Here is an 18,207-nt window from a genome sequence, read left to right on the forward strand (position 1 = left end):
ACAACAAAAGGATGTTACAATGCACTGTGAGGTGTCACAATGTAATGTGACAATGGTGCAATGTGTCGTGACAAGTTTTCATCATGTCATGATGTAACATGGTGATGATGTGAAGCAATGTGTGTCAAAAAATCCTTGATGTGGTGTGACAATGTTGTGGTTCAACAGTTGGGTGTTACGGCAACGTCTTCACTTCCCCTTTCTGCCTCTGGTTCCCTTCCCAGCTTTGTCTTGTCTATTTTGATTGTACATAGCTCAATGCAGGCCTTGTCTCTTACTGGGTGCATGTACACGGCCTTGATGGTTGTTGGCAGTACTGCAATACAACTTGAACAACTAAATCATTAAGCTGTGATGCTGTAAGCTGATGGGGAGCGCTTCACTGACCTGGCGTAACCCCGTGCCGCGGTCCCAGTCTGAGGCCCTGATCACACCTGAGGCCAGGAGCTTGGGGAGGACAAGGGGGCTGCTCCCTATGCAGGGATTTCTAGGAAGCTCCCCAAGCCAGGCTGCTTTGGGGGGAGGCTGGAAGGACCCAGCCAGCTGCCCCGAGGATGTGCATGAAGCTGGGCCTGGGCTGCAAGAACTGGGCTACCAGTAGCACATCAATCACTCATCGCAGTCCCGCCCTCTGCCCCCGGGCCTGGAGCCTCGCACCATCTCCCCTCTGCCCGGCTCTAGGCAGAGCGAAGGGCCAAGGGGCTAGAGCGGCAACACCGGAAGAGCCCAAACCCATCCCTGCCTGTCCCTGTCGTGTGTGTGCGTGGTACAGCCGGCTTCTCGCGCGTCACAACCGAGCGGTGCGCGCGCGTGCTCTCTTCCCTGTGCGTAGCGGCAGGCTGGGGCGCGGGCAGCTGCTCCTCCTATAGGTCCCTTCTGCCGTCTTGGCGATTCGGCGCGTGCCCGCCCCGCCCTCCGGCAGCTGGTGCTCGCGCACGAGCAACTGATATCTCAGCGCGAGCCGGCAGCATTCGAAGAGTCTCTTCTCTGCCACTCACCCCGTTTGGAAGCCCGCCCTCCTTCTCGCACCGCGCGCGCCCTTCTCCTGGCAATGGAGCGGCCTGGGACTCAGAGCAAGAAAGTCAAGCTGAGCAACGCGGTGCAAAGCTGGGTGAGCGGCTTGGGGAGCTGCACCGGTAGCGCAGGGGCGGGGGCAGGAGGGAGAGAAATTGGGAAACTGGTGGCTCTGTCTGCCTGTGCTGATGTGGCATTGCTCGTCTGCAGACTGGGTTACTAGCTCGAGAGAGGCAGTAGCAGCAGCAGCCTGTGTCCCCGGCTCGCGGTTCCCATTGCACGGGCTGGGTCTGCAGTTTGCAGAAGGTGAGGGGCGGCGAGGGAGGATGTGCGTGCCGTTTGCACACGGGTGTGTGTGTGTGATTTCGAGCGACGGTGACTTGAATCCTTGGCACTTGGATGGGTTAGGGTGTGGCGGTGCAATCGGATTGTAAATGCCTCATTGAAACGTCAGAATCTCCCTACCCAGAGAATGTAAATATTTGCTTAAAATGAATATACCCGTGAAAGCCTACCTCCCCCCACGAGTGAGTCTGGGTACCAGCGCATCTCTTCATTCACTGGGGCTTTGCCTTCAGGGGCCGTTCTTTATGTTTTGAAAATTTGGCTCCGGGTGAAGAGGTAGGAAGGGGGGTTTGCACAGGGAAAAATGCAGATTTCAGGCTTTCACTCCTGTCTTTTGCACCTTGGTTCCTCTGCTTCAAATATGTTGGCAGAGGGAAAGATGAAGGATTCAATGTACAATGTAACCATTCATAAATCTGGGGCAGCTTAAGACTGAGGTTCTTTGTAATGTGGTGACTAAATGGAAAACTGTCAAAGTAAGATTTAAGCCAAACATTGAAAACCATGGTTCTTATTCATAGAGGTGTGGTCATATGGGCAGATCAATTTACAGGGCAGGCCAAAGACTCGCAAACCAGGGAGAAAGAAGAAGCCTTCCCTGAGAACACATATTATTTTTGATATAGTGTGTGAAAATGATTGGGAGTTTGAAAATAATGCTATATTTAAGCAGATGTGATTTGGAAAGATTGGCCTCTATTCCTTGCATAATAAGTAATATTTCTTACTATACCATTAATATTGTAGACATAAGCAGCTAGTGTCAAAGTATTGCTCTGTAGTTTCCTGCAAATTCCTTTGGTAAGTAAACTTCAAAATTGAAAACTAGTATGTCTTGATATACTACCACACATGAATGTTAGACATAACAGGTGGGATCTCTGTTCCTAAATTGTTTGGTGTTCAACTCTTTCCTTCGGTATTATTCAGAGATAATACTGTTGGTCAGAACATGTGCCTGTAAGTTGTTTCCATGCTAACTTATTGTATCAAATTGTTGGAAGTTCTTAATTCTATGTCAAGAATGAGGAACGCGTGACATTTTTTAATCTTAAACTGTTTGTGTTCAGTTATTCTGGCTTCTAGTGTAGGAGAACCCTCTGATCCAAAATCATTGTTGTAATTGACTACAATGGGTTTATGTAAGAGAGAATTTTGTCCATTGTCTTCACCTAGTATTTTTGAGGGGTCCTTGTGGCACTGTAGAGACTAACAAAATTTATTTGGGCACAAGCTTTTGTGCCCAAATAAATTTTGTTAGTCTCTACGGTGCCACAAGGGTTGATACAGACTAACACGGCTACCCCTCTGAAACCTAGTATTTTATGACATTCTGGGCAGTTGGCATTAAGGGAGTACTGGTTTAAAATCAAATATTTTGAAAAACAAAACAAGTTACTAGCAACTCCATGTGTCTTTAAAACATTTTTAAAAACACCTGCTAGTCACTGTACCTGCTGGTGTTTTATTTAACTGAAAAGATATGTAAGGCTAGTCACTCTTATCTTTGTTTTATAGACACTATTTCCTGGGTTAGTTCATTGCCTGAGTTGTTATAAGCACTGCAGGGGATGTTTTTGTTTTGGTCTTATCTGGAATTTTAATATCCTCCTTCCCCGTGGCTATTGGTTTTAGGATTGTATAAACTCACTTGCTTACCAAATCTAAATTGTCAGGGGCAAATTTACCTCAGCAGTGTCACTTAATTTTAGCAATGTTTTTATTCATTAAGACAGCTAATGTCAATAGTCCATGTACATTACTGAGTTTTCACTAGTACTGTGTAATGTTTAACTGTGGTGATGTGAGTAACCTGCAAAGGTAAAGTACCAAATGCTATTAACTTCAGCAATATGTGCTGGATGTTCCCCAAAGTGAGGCTACTGTGGAAGTCAGCATGATATACCTCTACCCTGCTATAACGCGGTCGTGGGGAACCAAAAATCCCTCCCACCGCGTTATAGCTGAAACCCTGTTATATTGGGGTAGGGGTGGCAGGGCTCCAGCAGTGATTTAAAGAGCTCCGGGCTCTGGCCGCTGCGGGGAGTCTGGTCCCTTTAAAGCGCTGCTGGAGCCCCTCTGCTACCACTCTATATGCGAACCTGTGTTATGTCGGGTCGAGTTATAGCAGGGTAGAGGTGTGCTTTCAGTGTCAAAAACCTACCGGGTGGCAGCTATGTGTCAGGAAACGATAAAAAGGTTCCAAAAGTTATGAATCCCAGAATACACCCCTTTTCTAACAACACGACTAATTTTTCATTTTGCAGCTCACCTTTAAAACCAAATGGCTCAATACTATTCCTTTTCAAGTAAATGACAAAACCCCCCATAACTCCAAATGAAAGCTGAATCTGGACTCAATCTCTTGAGAGCAGCTTTAAGATTTAATGACTTTAATTTGTTCTCAATTGAGCATAATTGGAAAATTAAGCCGGTTTTGATGCAATACAAATTTTCCTCGTCTGGACAGCTTACCACCAAATTGTGCAGCTGGTGCTACAGAAAACGGGATTATTAATAATGAATAATTCACAGTAGCCTCAGTAGCTCTAGCGCCACTGCCCTAAATAATGGAAAATTACCTCAGTTTCTGTACCACATCTTAACCGTGGCTTGTTTATTTTGCAGTCTATAACTTGGGCATGTTGCATTATGTTTGACAAACTATGATTCTCTAGTATTTTGGCTGGAGAAGGGAAGGGTTGGGAGAGCTGACATAGACCTCTGTGTTCAGCTTTATTTTTGGTGAAGAATTTTCAACATTTGAACACTTAAATATCTCCAGAACAAAAGGGTTTTTCAATAATTCTGTGGGTATGTTTTCCAGCTGACTTCAGGGCTCCAGAAATTTACCAATCATATGAGTCAGAGGTATAAACCAACCAGCTAGGTAACAGCACAGAAAAAGAGAGGGAAGTAAGATGTGAGGCAGTGGCTACCAGCCTGATCCACAGCAACAGCTCTAGGGCTAAGGATCAGTTGCTTGGGAAAGTTGAGCAAAATTGTTATGATTCCTGACAGTTTTAATACTGCCCATAGGGTTGCACTGAAATGCAAAAGTATCCAGTCAATTTTACTGTGCTAGCAAAACTAAGGGCAGCCGCAGGAACACTAGGGCTGTTGTTCTTTCTAATTAAAGATAACAATAGTGCACCAATGTACCTTTTGTAATTTTTTCTCAATAAAATTTTGAATTCCATTCTAACTGGTGGTTCAGACTTCTTCAGTTTCCATGTAAGATTCCCACTTGAACAGTAAGCAAGCTGGTTTCCCAGTTCTTGCTCTATCTGCCTGTGGAAGTTAACAAGGAGGCTTTTATAAAGCTACAACCAATGCATTAATTCAGTAGCCAGACAACTTTGGAATAGATTCAAGAAATAAACTAGTTCAGGTACATATAATAAATTGGAGATACTCCAGAAAGCTGATTGGCTAGTCTCACTTCCTGATTTCAAAGAAGAAAAAAATATGTATTTGGAACAGCTAGCCCTGCAGTAGAGGAAAACAAGAGTATCCATTCAGTCCTGCCCACCCAGTTGTGTTTAACAGAAATAAGCCATTCACTTGTGAAAGAGTAAATGTTCTAATAGACACACGCTAGAAATACTGATTTTTCCAGAAAAGAGTCTATATACCTTTGAGACAAAAATATCTATACAACAACCCAGGAATATTACATTCATTCATTATAAGGACAATAAAACAAGGACATCCCAGTCTTATTACTTCAAAATAATTTTCTTTTGTGAGGAAAAAGTTTCAGGGAAGCATGTAACATACTCTTACTATCTTAGGTAAATATGCTGATAACACTTACACATTATTTATTTAAAGTGGGATTTTCTAAAGCATGTAAGTCACTGGAGTTCATAAGACTTGTGTTAAGTCATTTGGGTGCTTTTGGAAATCCCACTTTTGGGATCTTAAAGTGACACAAATCAATATTGCACAATATTGCACTGTTGCACCAATCCACAATATGCAGTAGTTTTAATTTTGCATATGACACTTAAATGTTATGAAAAATTAACAATGATCATTCAAAATGTGCAGTATTCCAAAATATTAAGTTGATTTTAAATGTAAAATTTCAAATTATAGTCTGAAAGATTGCAGAAAGACCAAAAAATGCTAAAATAATAAGTACACAAAGTCTAAAGACAGTGTTTTTGTTTTTGTTTTTGTTTTTTTTTGTTTTGTTTTGTTTTTTGGCTCTACTTGAATACAGTATTTCCTGGCAATATGTTTATGTGCATCTAATTTCAGTTGGAAGAAGCAAACAGTTAATTTATTCAGGGATTTATATTTTACAATATAAATGCTGAGAAAGCCTTTATGTATATCAGAATGAATGGTGCCAATATAATAAGGTTTATCTACAGATGTGAATCAACACTGAAGGGAATATAATTAGATTTATATAAATGAGCCATTCTTGTTGGCCAAATTCAACAGCACTTTTATACTATAAGATTTTTAACAGCCTAAAGGTCATAAATGCAACACTGCCACTGTTACTGGACTTATGCACTGCTGTTCCTCCATGAGATCCCAAGAAGTATACCGCAACACAGGTGTCAGACTGTTCTCTTTCCTGAGGTTGAATTCTACACATTGGCTACTCTTGGACCAGGACCTGGGCTACAGCTTGCTGGGTCCCAACCATGACTACACTCCTACCTCGATATAACGCAACCCGATAGAACACAAATTCAGATATAACATGGTAAAGCAGTGCTCTGGGGGGGCGGGGCTGCGCACTCTGGTGGATCAAAGCAAGTTTGATATAACACGGTTTCACCTATAACGCAGTAAGATTTTTTGGCTCCCGAGGACAGTGTTATATTGAGGTAGAGGTGTACACCCACAGAGCCTGCTGGCTGCTGTGCTGGGTGTGTGTCTCTTCTTCACTTCCTCAGCTTTCTGCTTCTGAAGTGTCTCTGCTAAGTTATCCTTGGCCAGACTCAGACTCTGATTCGGAGTCTTCCTCCCTAGTGAATGACTCCACTGCCTCTTTCTGCTGGAGCTCACAGTTCTTTCAAGCAGCAGCAGAATGATAATGATCTGATCTTTGTCACTTTCATTGCTGCCTACAGCTTTCTCTAGAACACCAGGGAAAACTGATGTGACTTCTGCTGCTGCAGCTTGGTATAGCCAGCAGCAGAAGCACTGGAATAGTGTGTCCTGGGTTCTAGTTTTGAAAGGTATTTTGACACGGTGTGTTGGGGGAATAGGGGAAAGCGAGAATGAGGATGGCATTGTGCGTGCCACTGGAAATAGTGATGATGGATGAATGCTTCTTTTACTAGATTAAACAGGGTCTTTCTGTACATACAGCTGAGGGAAAATACTAATTTTTTTAATACTTCAGGTTATTGTTAAAGGAGATGCTCGTGTGTTGCTTCCCACTGACTGTCTTCCCTCCCACCCCCAAGTTGAGACTGTGCGAGATTTATATGGCAGGGGGAATAAGGTTTCCTATGTCAATGAAGATGTCTAAAGCAAAAGTAAGGACTTGTCTATACTTCCGCGCTAAGTTGACCTAAATTATGCTGCTCCAGTTAGGTGAATAACGTAACTGAAGTCGACATAGCTTAGGTTGACTTACAATGGTATCTATACCACGCTGTGTTGACGGGAGACGCTCTCCCGCTGACTTACCTTATGCTTCTCGGGGAAGTGGAGGATAGAAGTCGCTGGGAGAGCGCTCTGCCGTTGACTTAGCTCGTTTTCACCAGACCTGCTAAATTGACACTCGCTGCATCGATCGCAGCAGTGCCGGTCTACCCGTAAGTGTAGACATGGTCTAAGAGCGAAGTGGTGATGAACATACTAAATATGAGTGGCTGGTATTTTCCCATTATTGTTTCTGCAGTGCACATTTTTAGTATTCTGTATCATATCTCTGAATTTCTCCTAATTAAGCATCTCACTTTGGACTCCAGAGTACCTGTCCCTCATAAACCTCACTTTAAAACTAACAAATTGCTGAATCCAGAAAGTGAATTTAGTAATGTCAGTGTGTTTAATTAAGCAAATTCAGCATTTTTTGAGAATCCTTTTCTAAGATGCTTTGTGTTTTTGTTTTTCTCCTTTATTGTCATATCTCTTATGATCTGTTGTCTAATTACCTAATTTAGGCCTCAGTCTTGCAGTGATTCACATGAGCAGCCCTCTACGCCTTTATGAAATCCCACTGAATTTAAGGGACTGCCCCTGCTGATCACTCTGCTGGTTTAGGGCCTTAGATTGTAAGGTCACCTTGACAGGAATGACTTCTTTTTTGACTAGATTGTGTCACACATGCTTACAGTGCTATATAAGTAGGTTATTTATATTATAAAATAGTTCTTTATAAAACGTCTTGGCCAAATCTATTAACCCTTCTCCCCGTAATCATTTCTCATTAACAAACGATGTCCTGGACAGATGGAAAAATATTATGAAAGTGTGTTGAACCACACACCTGCTGACAACTGTCCAGAGCTATGTGATCTGGTAAACTGCATGTTAGAGAGTTTATTCCTTCACTCTCACCCTTCCCTGGTCCTTCTTGCATGAACAGAGAGCAACAATACCCGAAGTCCGAAGGTGCAAACAATTCAATGTTTATTGGGGTGAACTTCCAGCAAGCTTAAATTCGAGTTCCTTTTCCTTATTTTTGAATCCCAACTTACTTCCTGTTTGCCCCTAATTTATATAGTAATATTTTCAGCTATACCTTAACCAATCATTCTACTAAAATTTACCTAACCAGTCCTATCGTATTGTAACATGATTAGCTAACAAATTATATCCCACCACCTTAATTAGTTTACACCTAGCAAAATTAATTATATAGCAGTCAGAAACAATCACAGAACCAGACAGAGACCATGCAAATAAACATACAAAACAATACAGAAGTGAGGATTTCACAACTACATCTATACAGACATAAGGGTTCTCCAGCTGTGTCTATTGATAAGAAAACTGTCAAACTAAATTTCTAGGTTCTTTCCTTCCTCTGGAGGTGATAGATCGAATCACTTCCTAAAAGACCCAGATTGCCTTATTTTAATATGACTAGTTTGGAATGTGAGGACGTGACCATACATTTCCCAGTTTATGGCTGCTAAAGAACCAGGCCTCAGATTGTCACAGTAAGAGAAGGCCACTACACAGAGAGGTGATTTTTGATTTTCTTTTATACCTCTATAACTAGGTAAGTGATAAGAATACACCTAAATTCTTAAAGTATAGACCTTTGCAGACAGGCCTAAATATCTATATCCTAACAACACATGGCCCACATGGGGAAAACACTGATCCTCTGTCACTTGAGGAAGTACGAAAGACCTTCCCAAAGGTGCAGAATGGAAGTGCTGCTGGACCTGATGGTATTCCATGTGAGCTACTCAAAAGTGCCTTGGAATCAGTGAGCATCGGCTTGCATCGACTGTTCTTAAAAGTGCAGGCTTCAGACAAATTACCACCAGAACAGAAAATTGGCATCATAGTGTCCCTGAACGAGGGCTAAGAATCTTGCACCGAGTCTGGGAACTATAGGCTGATCTCATTGTTATCAGTGCTTGGAAAGGTCTTCGGTCTCATTCTGTTTAGTAGGATGCAGCTGCTGCATGACAGATATTGTCATCCACAGCAGTCAGGTTTCACTGATGGGTGATTGACACTGGATGCTGTCCCTATCCTCCAGCTCCTGGCTGAGCTGTGCTGAGAATTTAACCTCCTGCTTCACATGGCATTTATTGGTATCAAAGTGGTGTTCAGTTTGGTTGACAGGTCAACACTTGGGCTCAGACTGAAAGGAGTTGGCATTCTAGATGTTTTGTTAAACATGGCATGCAATCTTCACACCAGTACTAGTGTGAGGAGTGCACTTTGAGTTATGGCTTTTGCTCCATTTCAGCACAATTTCAGGTGTGCAGCAAGGATGCATTCTATCCCTAGCACTCTTCTGTAGAGCAGCTGACTGGATATTAGGACTTGCCGCTCCATGTGTTGGAATCAAGGCTGGCCAAGAAGCGTCCGCTGATCAAGACTATGCCACCGACATTGCCTTGCTTGTGGAGAAGGCAGAGAATTTCAGCCCTGCCCTTCAAAGTCTCCAGGACACTGCCAGCACTTTGGGGTTGAATGTCTCATGGCAGAAGACCATATAGCTATAGGACCGTAGGCGAAGTGCTACATTTAGGTTGGAATGATAGTGGAAGGCATGTTAGAAGTTGAAAGAAGATTTACCTAAAGGCAGGGTAGTCTAGATGGAAATCAGATCACATGTGCACAATTTGCAGGGAAAAGGACCCTTTTTGGGGAATTTAGAAAGGAGCAAAGATTAAACCTTGTAATGGGAACCTTGTTACAATCCTGTGAGAATAGTTTCTCCTTAATCTAAAGAATTTACAGTACTGCTGAAAAAATCTAACTGGTTTTCTAATTACCTAAATAAGGGTGTTTTAGAATCTGACCTCATATTTTTAGCCAGTCAAATTTGCATGCAATAATTGAGTAGCCCAGCCATCCCTAAGGTGGAAAGTGGGGAGTTCAATATATGTAGCCCACACAGGTGGTCTGTTTAACTTCCTTTGTGCCCTTTGGCTTTATGCTGCTGAGGATCGATTGAATGTTGTTTTTTCTTTTATTAGTTTGCCTGTCAGTCTCCCTTTGTATGCGTGAATAACTTAACCAAATCAACTGTCCTATCTACAGGGAATGCAGAGAGCTACCAATGTCACTTATCAAGCCCATCATGTCAGCAGGAACAAGAGAGGCCAAGTGGTGGGGACGAGAGGTGGCTTTCGCGGCTGTACAGTGTGGTTAACAGGTACAATCAAACCCTCTGCATGGATTTATGAAGCTTTTCTTCATTTTTGTTTGCCCATTGTATCTTCTCTTTCTTCTTTTCAGCTTTTTCTTGCTAAATGTAGGTATGAGGCTTAGATTAAAACAAAGGGGCTACTGCTAGTTTATTGACTTAACAGTCAGAGTAGGGAAAAGTTTGCTTATGTCCTAGAAAGAGCTGAGTGTTAGCTGTAAAAGGAGATATTCAGTCCCCCCTCTCTCCCCCCCCTTTTTTTTTTTTTTTTGAAGAGAGGTTCTTGGAAGTGTTCTGTAGAATCACAGGTCTCACAAAATACAAAAAGTTTGTGTAGGAGAGCAAACGTTTCTCTATAAATCTGTGTAGTGGGATCCTGGTCAGGGTTGCAGGAATTTACTGTAGGACAGACAGTAAGATGGTCTTTCTGCTTTTAACATGATTTCAAGTACGCCAAATAGCCTGGATCAAGAATTTTCTTCAAAATATCATTTAAAATGGCATTGTTGAGTCATTCTTTCACTTTTGTAATGTCCTTTTTAACATTTTTTTCAAGATTTTTCCTTTACTCTGGCTTTGGATTTCTGTCTCTCTTTAAAAAAAAAAAAATAAAAAAAAAAGGTGGGGGGAAAACACCCCACCCCCCCAGTTATCAGACTCATTATTAAAGCAGCATATTACCTGTGCTGCTGGGGCATTTTCTATACCAGAGTTGAACTATGTGTAAATTAACCCATTGTACTGTAGTGGTTTAAACCAAAATGGATCAGTGTTTATACTCCTACATATTTGCTTTATGTTCACACTTAACACTGTTTTAAACTGCTTCAGTTGCAGATTTGTCTAGGGTCCTAATCCTGTCCCTCATTTCTCAGCACAACTTCCAGAAGCAGTGCATTATGGGAGTTTTAAAAGGCTACCAGTATATTACACCACTGTTGTGGGAGGACTAGTTGAACAATTTCAGCTAGACAGCATTAACACTGGCACTGAATCCAGCTGCAAATATAACCTGCTGAAGTATCCAGTAGAGTGTTAAGTGGAGCTTCTTGAGAGTTACCATTGCTGTGGGAACTGCACTGGCTGCCCATTGGATTTAGAGCGAAGTTCAAGGTGTTGGCTTTTGACCTATGAAGTCCTAAATGGCTTGGCTTCGTTCCTGCCTATTCATGGTATGGAGAGAGGTGGGTTCTCGGTTTCCAGCTGCAATCAGCTAAGATCATTGAGCTCGATCCTCTGTTTAAAAATAAGCAAAGACGGAGAAGGCCACATCTACACTGGCAAGTTTCTGCACATAAAGCAGCTTTCTGCGCTGTAACTCCCAAGGTGTACACACTGCCAAGCTGCTTAGTGTGCAGAACCAGCACAGATGCAGCACTCTAAAAAAACCACCCCGGCGAGAGGCACAGAGCTTTCTGCACCGGGGCTACAGCGTTGCAGTGCCAGTGTAGATACCCAAGGTGATTATAGTTTTGTGATTGGCCTTCAGGAGGTGTCCCACAATGCCTGTTCTCACCTCTCTGGCCATTGGTTTTAACTCTACTGCCCTGCTCTCAGGTGACCAACTGTCAGCCCCACCCCGTACATTCCTTTGCAAATTTGAAAGTCCCCTTCCTGTTTGCTTGGTGATGCGTGCAGTGGTCTCAGTGCATCTTTCCAGGTGGCCATGCCTGCTCCGTGCACCAGGCAATCCCCTGCTTGGAGCAATGCCGAGCTGCTGAACCTCATCAGCATTTGGGGAGAGGCGGCAGTGCAGTCCCAGCTGCGCTCCAGCCGTTAGGATTATGATACCTACGGACAGATTTCATGATGCATGATAGAAAGGGGCCATGACCGGGATACATTGCAGTGCAGGGTCAAAGAGAGGGAGCTATTAAACATCTACCACGGGTGCGGGAGGCAGACAGCTGATCCAGTGCTGCGCCCAAAAACTGCCAGTTCTACAAAGAGCTGGATGTAATACTTGGTGGGACCCCCCCCACCCCCAGTGAAGGACCGTGTGGATATTTTGTTGGCTCTCGTGCCAATCAAGAGTGGACCGAGCTAGGAGGAGGAAATCTTGACGAAGGAGGGGGAGGAGACCCAAAGGCAGAGGATGACTCAGAGGTCAGAGATGCATGCAGCCAGGAGCTCTTTTGTACTCTGGAGGAGCCTAGCCAGTCACAGCAGTCGGATCTTGGTGAAGCACAAACAGGAGAGGAGGCCCCTGGTAAGTGGCTCTGATTTTGGGAATTGCTGAAGCAAGTTGTTGGGGGCAGAAGGGTTGCAGAAAGCAGGCTTGTCTCCCACTCATGCCTAATCTGAGAGGAACAGGCTGTTGATTGACTCCCTCACTTCATGGGAATCTTCCTTAGAGATCTCCAGGAAACTCTCATGGAGATATTGGGCAATCCGCTGCCACAGGTTCCTTGGCAGAGCTGCTTTGTTTCTTGCCCCATTAATGTTAACTTTCCTATGACACTTTGCCTTGACGAGTGGGGGGGCCATTGCTGCACACAGGCTAGCTGCATAGGTACCAGGGTGGAAGCTGCAGGCTTGGAGAAGATCCTCCCTTGATTCCCTGCTCACCCTCAGCAGCAAGATGTCTTCCATAATGATCACATCCTGTGGAAAGTGTAGGGACAGGAATGCTTATCAGGCCCCCCTGTGGACGAGCGGGTGCCGGGGCTCAACCCTCCCTGAGGAGGGGGGGAGCCACACCGGTCGCCCTCGGGACTGCAGTCAGCTCCGGCGGTTCGGGCCCTGTGGGCGGGACTGAACAGCGGCACAGTTAAACAGGGCCCAGCCTCTGGTTCAGGTGGGTGCCCGGCAAACCGTTACGATGGCTTGTTCCGCTCTGGCTCTTTAGGGCAGGACAGAGCAGTGGCAAAGTCAATAGGGGCCCAGCCCTTGGGTCGGGCGGGGCACCGACAAACACAGTCGCAGTTTATCCGCTCTGGCCCTTTGGGGCAGGGCAGAGCAGGGGCTAGGTCAATAGGGGGATTCTGCCACCCGGTTACGGGTGGCAGGGGGAATGCAGGCCCACCCACTCCTCTGCGTTCCAGCCCGGGGCCCTAGTAGCGGCTGTTGCCGCTAGTGGCGATCAGTGGGGATCCTGACCGAAACACACTGACATAGGCATAGGGCCCTCTGCAGCCTGACTGTAGTCGGCTGCCCCCGGGCTACTTCGAGTCTCCCCCTCGGTTCCTACCTGGTCCGCTGGGGCGTCCAGCACCATGGGTTCTTCCCAGTCAGGGCTGGGCGGCAGGTCTGGGAATACCTCCGGGCCAGCGGGCCAGGTCTGGTCTGGGGGCTCCTCGGGGCCGTCGTAGCAACTGTGGGGCAGCTCTGGCAGCTCCTCGTCGTAGCGACTGCGGGGCAGCTCCTCATACTGGCCTCTGGCCTCAGCGGCTTCCCAGTGACGAGGGTCAGTGGGCACGTCTGCTCCTGCCGGTGGCTGGGCTCTGACTGAAGGCTGGGGCCCGGCTTTTATCCTTCCAGGTCGCCGCCTGACCCTCTGAGGGGCAGGACTTCCGCCCAGCGGTTCCGCCCTGGGGGATGATTGACGGGGCTCAACCCTCCCTGGGGAGGAGGGGAGCCACACCACCTCACTACACCCCCCTACAGTGCTGGCTCTCCCCAAGTGCCACATGCCCAGTGTACAGCAGGGTCAGGATCTGGCCCTGCAGCTACTCACCGTTTTGAGGGTTTTGTGGCTCGTGCTTGCCTGGGGTCAGCCAGTTAGTAACAGGTGTGTGAGTACTGACTGTGTTTTAAAGCACTGAAACAGTGTCTGTGTTGCAAACAAAACTGCTTCTGTAAAATATTGCATTTAAACTTCACAGAGATCACCTTAGGAGCACAGCCTCCCTCTTTGTTATCGGCGGCAGAATGTCTGTGCAGAATTAGAAAGGGGCCAAGAACAACTAAGGAGGATGTTATGCGTGAACTTTATGATACACTCTGCCGCTGAGAAAAAAGAATTGAAGGAGTGGCGGGACAGCGAGAAGAGGGACTGAAAGGAGAACGCGGCACACCAGAAAGAAGCCACAGAGCAGCTCTTAACAGTTATGGAGCGCCAAGCGGACACGCTCCAGGCGATACTAGCTCTTCAAAGCGAACAATTCCATGCCTACTCTCCCCTGTCGCAAAACTCTTTCCCATGTGCGCCCGCCCACCCCCCTGCCCACTGCCAACACACTGTTATCAACCTCCTGGCTCCGCCCTCTACCCACAGCATTCCACTCCTCCCTCCTCACAGTTCAGCACTGTGGAATTCCACTACCCACTGCACTCAACACCCACCCATTTGCAGTTTGGCCCCGCTGAAGTCCAGCACCCGCTGCATAGTACTCCAAAGGAGAAGGTTAGGTATGATCTGTGGACATACACAAATCTGTAGCTGTCCCGGGACCCCTCCTTCTCTTGAGACCTTCCCTTCCCCCCATCACCCTCCCTGCTGATGATTTTTGTTTGACTCTTTCCTCTGGTGGTTGTCTTTCAATAAAAGAATTGTGTTTGTTTGAAAGCAATCTTTGTTCTATTAAGTGAAAGCAAAAAGAGCACTGCAAAGCAACATACAATTATGTTAAAGACCCTTATTGCATCATGTGATCCAGTCATCTCCTAGCATTACAAGCACTGCAGTCATGAGCATAGCAACAAATATTAGAGGCTTTTGGCTTCAAATTGCTGGCTCAAAGCATCCCTGATCCTTATGGTCCCGTGCTGTGCCCCTCTAATGTTCAAACTGAGCCTCCAGGTGCTGAGACTCTGCGGTCCAGCCCTGAGTGAAGCTTTCACCCTTCCTTTCACAAATATTATGGAGCATACAGCACCGCAGCTATAAGCATAGGAATATTGTTATCGGCCATGTCCAGCTTCCCATACAGGCATTGCCAGCGAACTTTTAAACGGCCAAATGCATACTCCACAGTCATTCTGCGCTTGCTCAGCTTGTTGTTGAACTTCTCCTTGCTGCTGTCAAGTTGCCCTGTGTACAGCTTCATGAGCCATGGCATTAAGGGGTAGGAGGGTGTCTCCCAGGGTCACAGTGGAAATTTTGACTTCCCCTTAAGTGATCTTCTGGTCAGGGAAGAAGGCCCTTGCTTGCAGCTTCTTGAACAGGCCAGTGTTCCAAAAGATGTGTGTGTCATGCACCTTTCCAGACCAGCCTGTGTTAATGTCTGTGAAATGCCCACGGTGATCCACCAGCATTTGGAGAACCATTGAGAGATACCCCTTGCGATTAATGGACTCAGTGACGAGGTGGTCTGGTGCCAGAATTAGAATGTGCACGCCATCGATAACGCCTCTGCATTTGGGGAAGCCCATTTGTGCAAAGCCATCCACAATGTCCTGCACATTGCCCAGAGTCACAGTCTTTCGGAGCAGGATGCAATTAATGGCCCTTGTGACAAAGTTCTTCCTCTACCTTGGTGGGTCCTGCGCTTATTGGCGGATTTGGTCACCTCAGTGATCTTCCCTTCTTGTGGAACCCACAGTCTGGATCAGCTCCTCCTGTGTCTGATCAGGAGTTGGGAGGTTTGGGGGGAACCTGGGCCCGCCCTCTACTCCGGGTTCCAGCCCAGGGCCCTGTGGATCGCAGCTGTCTATAGTGCCTCCTGTAACAGCTGCATGACAGCTACAACTCCCTGGGCTACTTCCCCATGGCCTCCTTCTCCTCCAAACCTCTTTATCCTCACACAGACCTCCTCCAGGGGGGGGGGGGGGCGAGGGGGGGGGCGGTGTCTTAGAAATAAGAAGAGAGTGTCCTCCTCAATCCTCCAGCATACACTACACATCTCACTCTCCAGCATCCTTGCCTGACTCCAGCTCCTCTACACACTCCTTCTCCTCTAGTTCCTCCTGCGTGACTGGGTGAGCTCCTTTTTAAACCCAGGTGCCCTGATTAGCCTTGCCTTGAGATTGGCTGCAGAGTGTTTCTAATATAAAGTGCTATCTCACTGCCTCCTTCTAGAAAGATCTTAATTGGCCCAGGTACCTTGATTAACCTGTGAGCAACTGGCATTTGGTTACCATGGTCCTAGGATTTGTTTAGCTGGGGTAACTACTGTTTCTTAGTACTTTACTGTTTAGGACATCTGGCCTGCCCCATCACACCCTGTTACACTTCTATCAACATGACTCCCAACTGTTTGACTTTCCACACTCCAAATGATGGTTAGCGACCGATCGTAACAAGGCTGGAGTAAAGCCAGCTTCCACAGTGCAATTGGATGACTTAGCTATCGGCAGGGGATTTCTCGTTCCTGTACTTTGCACCCCAGGCGCTGGGGGCACCAGGCACTCAATCACACAGTCCAATGAATGTGTCTTTCCTCATGCGAAAGTTCCTCAGCCACTGCTCATACATCTCAGACTATGCTCAACATGTGATTCCCACCGCTCTGTTCTTGTTTCCTGAGCCCAAAAGTGGCGTTCCACTGTGATCAACACCTCCACAAAATGGCCACAAGTATCTTGTGTCATAGCTAGTCTCAGTGGGTGAGATCAGTGCTGCACACTCCTTTGCCTGTGTAGTTTAAGGAGATAACACCCACCCCCCTCTTGTGACGTGTTGGTCAGCGAGCAGCGTCCTAGAAGTCAACCCAGTTCGGGATCCGATCCTCGCAAGCCTAAAGAGGCAGGGCAGGGCGTGCCAGGTACATAACCCTTGAAAGATGGTGGCCAATGCAGACGGAAGTACAGGGATTGCTGATATGTGAAGCAATGCTCCGAGGCATTGGGACGACCCAGGATGCCTCCGCAACCCTCCCTTTCTGTCTTCCCCCACAGTCTTCGCGGCACAGAGGAATACGAAGCGTGCCTCATGTGGGATAGCTGCCCAGAGTGACCGCTTCAAATAGCGCTGCAAGTGTGGCACGCTGTGGGCCACCTGGCAGTCAGTGTAACGCACATAAACAATGTGTTCTCGTTTGTCGCTCTCCGTGCAGCGCTCGTAACTGCTGGCGCGAGATCATTAGCAAGTTGTAATCGTTGCCCGGGCGGGAGGCTGCTTGGCAAAGCATTGTCTGTCAGCGCTTTTTTCTTTGGTAATGGCACGATCATTCACCGGCCCGTACGTCGTTCAGGCGCAAGGAGAGACTGACTCTCTGTAAAACAACGCAGAGATCCTAGTTGGCAAGGCCCAGCTTATAGCCAACATGACATTTGGGAGCGTCTGAAGCGTTCGTCGGGTGATGACCTCCCACTTCTCGCCACGAGCCGCAGGTAGTGGAATTTCCAGAGGCAAGTAATATATGCCTAGCAGGTAGCTAGAGAAAGAGCGTTAGAGTTCAACTCAGGGAGGATGAGGCCCTGTTCAGCGTTGAGGTGTGAAAACGCAAGGAGGAGACTGTTCTGTATGGCAAGCATTCACAGTCTTTGTTAGTCCCTGAGCCCTTGATTGTGTCTCCAAAATCTTATCGATGAACTCAAGGCTCAGTAGTTTCTCTTTGGAAGTGTGGTCCTTGAAGAGGTATTTTTGCTAGCAGGATGGACAATCTTGAAAGAGAGCTACTGAGCTTATACCCAGAGTGAGTGACCTGTAATCAGATGGCTTGACTCTACAGGTTTTTGGTATATTCATCCCTGATATTTGATTTCGTGTCATTTATCCTTTTCTGTAAGAGACGAGTCCAGTTTGGAGCCGATGTTACAGATCGCAGTAGGGGGCATTTGCTCGTCATTAAATGAAATGGGTTATTACATGGTGGACATGCAGGTGAAGATTCCTAGTGATGGTATGGCTGATCTGGTTAGGTTCCTGTGAGGTGTCGCTGGTGTGATTATGTGGGGCAGAGTTGGCAAAGAAGTCATGAGGTTTGTTTCATGGAGTTGGTGTTCCCTGAGGGTGAAGTACATATGGTATCAGGTGTGCATGGTTATGGGAGAAGTAGTTTCAGGTTGGCAAGTTGTCTGTGGGGCCAAGGATATGCACCGAGCGCTTTTTCATGTACAGACGGACCGGTATAAGAACCGTTGTGAAAAGTAGTGGGCTTATTGCGCAGGTTGGGTTAGTAGATACTTGATGATAGGTTGGAGGGGTATTA

General features: G+C 46.3%; 1 protein-coding gene across 1 annotated transcript in view; it reads left to right on the forward strand.

The window, feature by feature from the left end:
* Nucleotides 1-888: 888 nt before the first annotated feature.
* The window catches only part of PAPSS1 (3'-phosphoadenosine 5'-phosphosulfate synthase 1), an 82,425-nt gene continuing 65,106 nt past the window's right edge, over nucleotides 889-18,207 (forward strand). The window contains exons 1-2 of the mRNA XM_075066546.1: nucleotides 889-1,111; nucleotides 10,069-10,183. Of these exons, the coding sequence (XP_074922647.1) occupies nucleotides 1,052-1,111; nucleotides 10,069-10,183 (175 nt within the window). The 5' untranslated portion in view covers nucleotides 889-1,051. The remainder of the gene's footprint in view (nucleotides 1,112-10,068; nucleotides 10,184-18,207) is intronic.

This window comes from Chelonoidis abingdonii, chromosome 5 (genome assembly GCF_003597395.2).
Source record: "Chelonoidis abingdonii isolate Lonesome George chromosome 5, CheloAbing_2.0, whole genome shotgun sequence".
Classification (NCBI taxonomy): domain Eukaryota; kingdom Metazoa; phylum Chordata; order Testudines; family Testudinidae; genus Chelonoidis; species Chelonoidis abingdonii.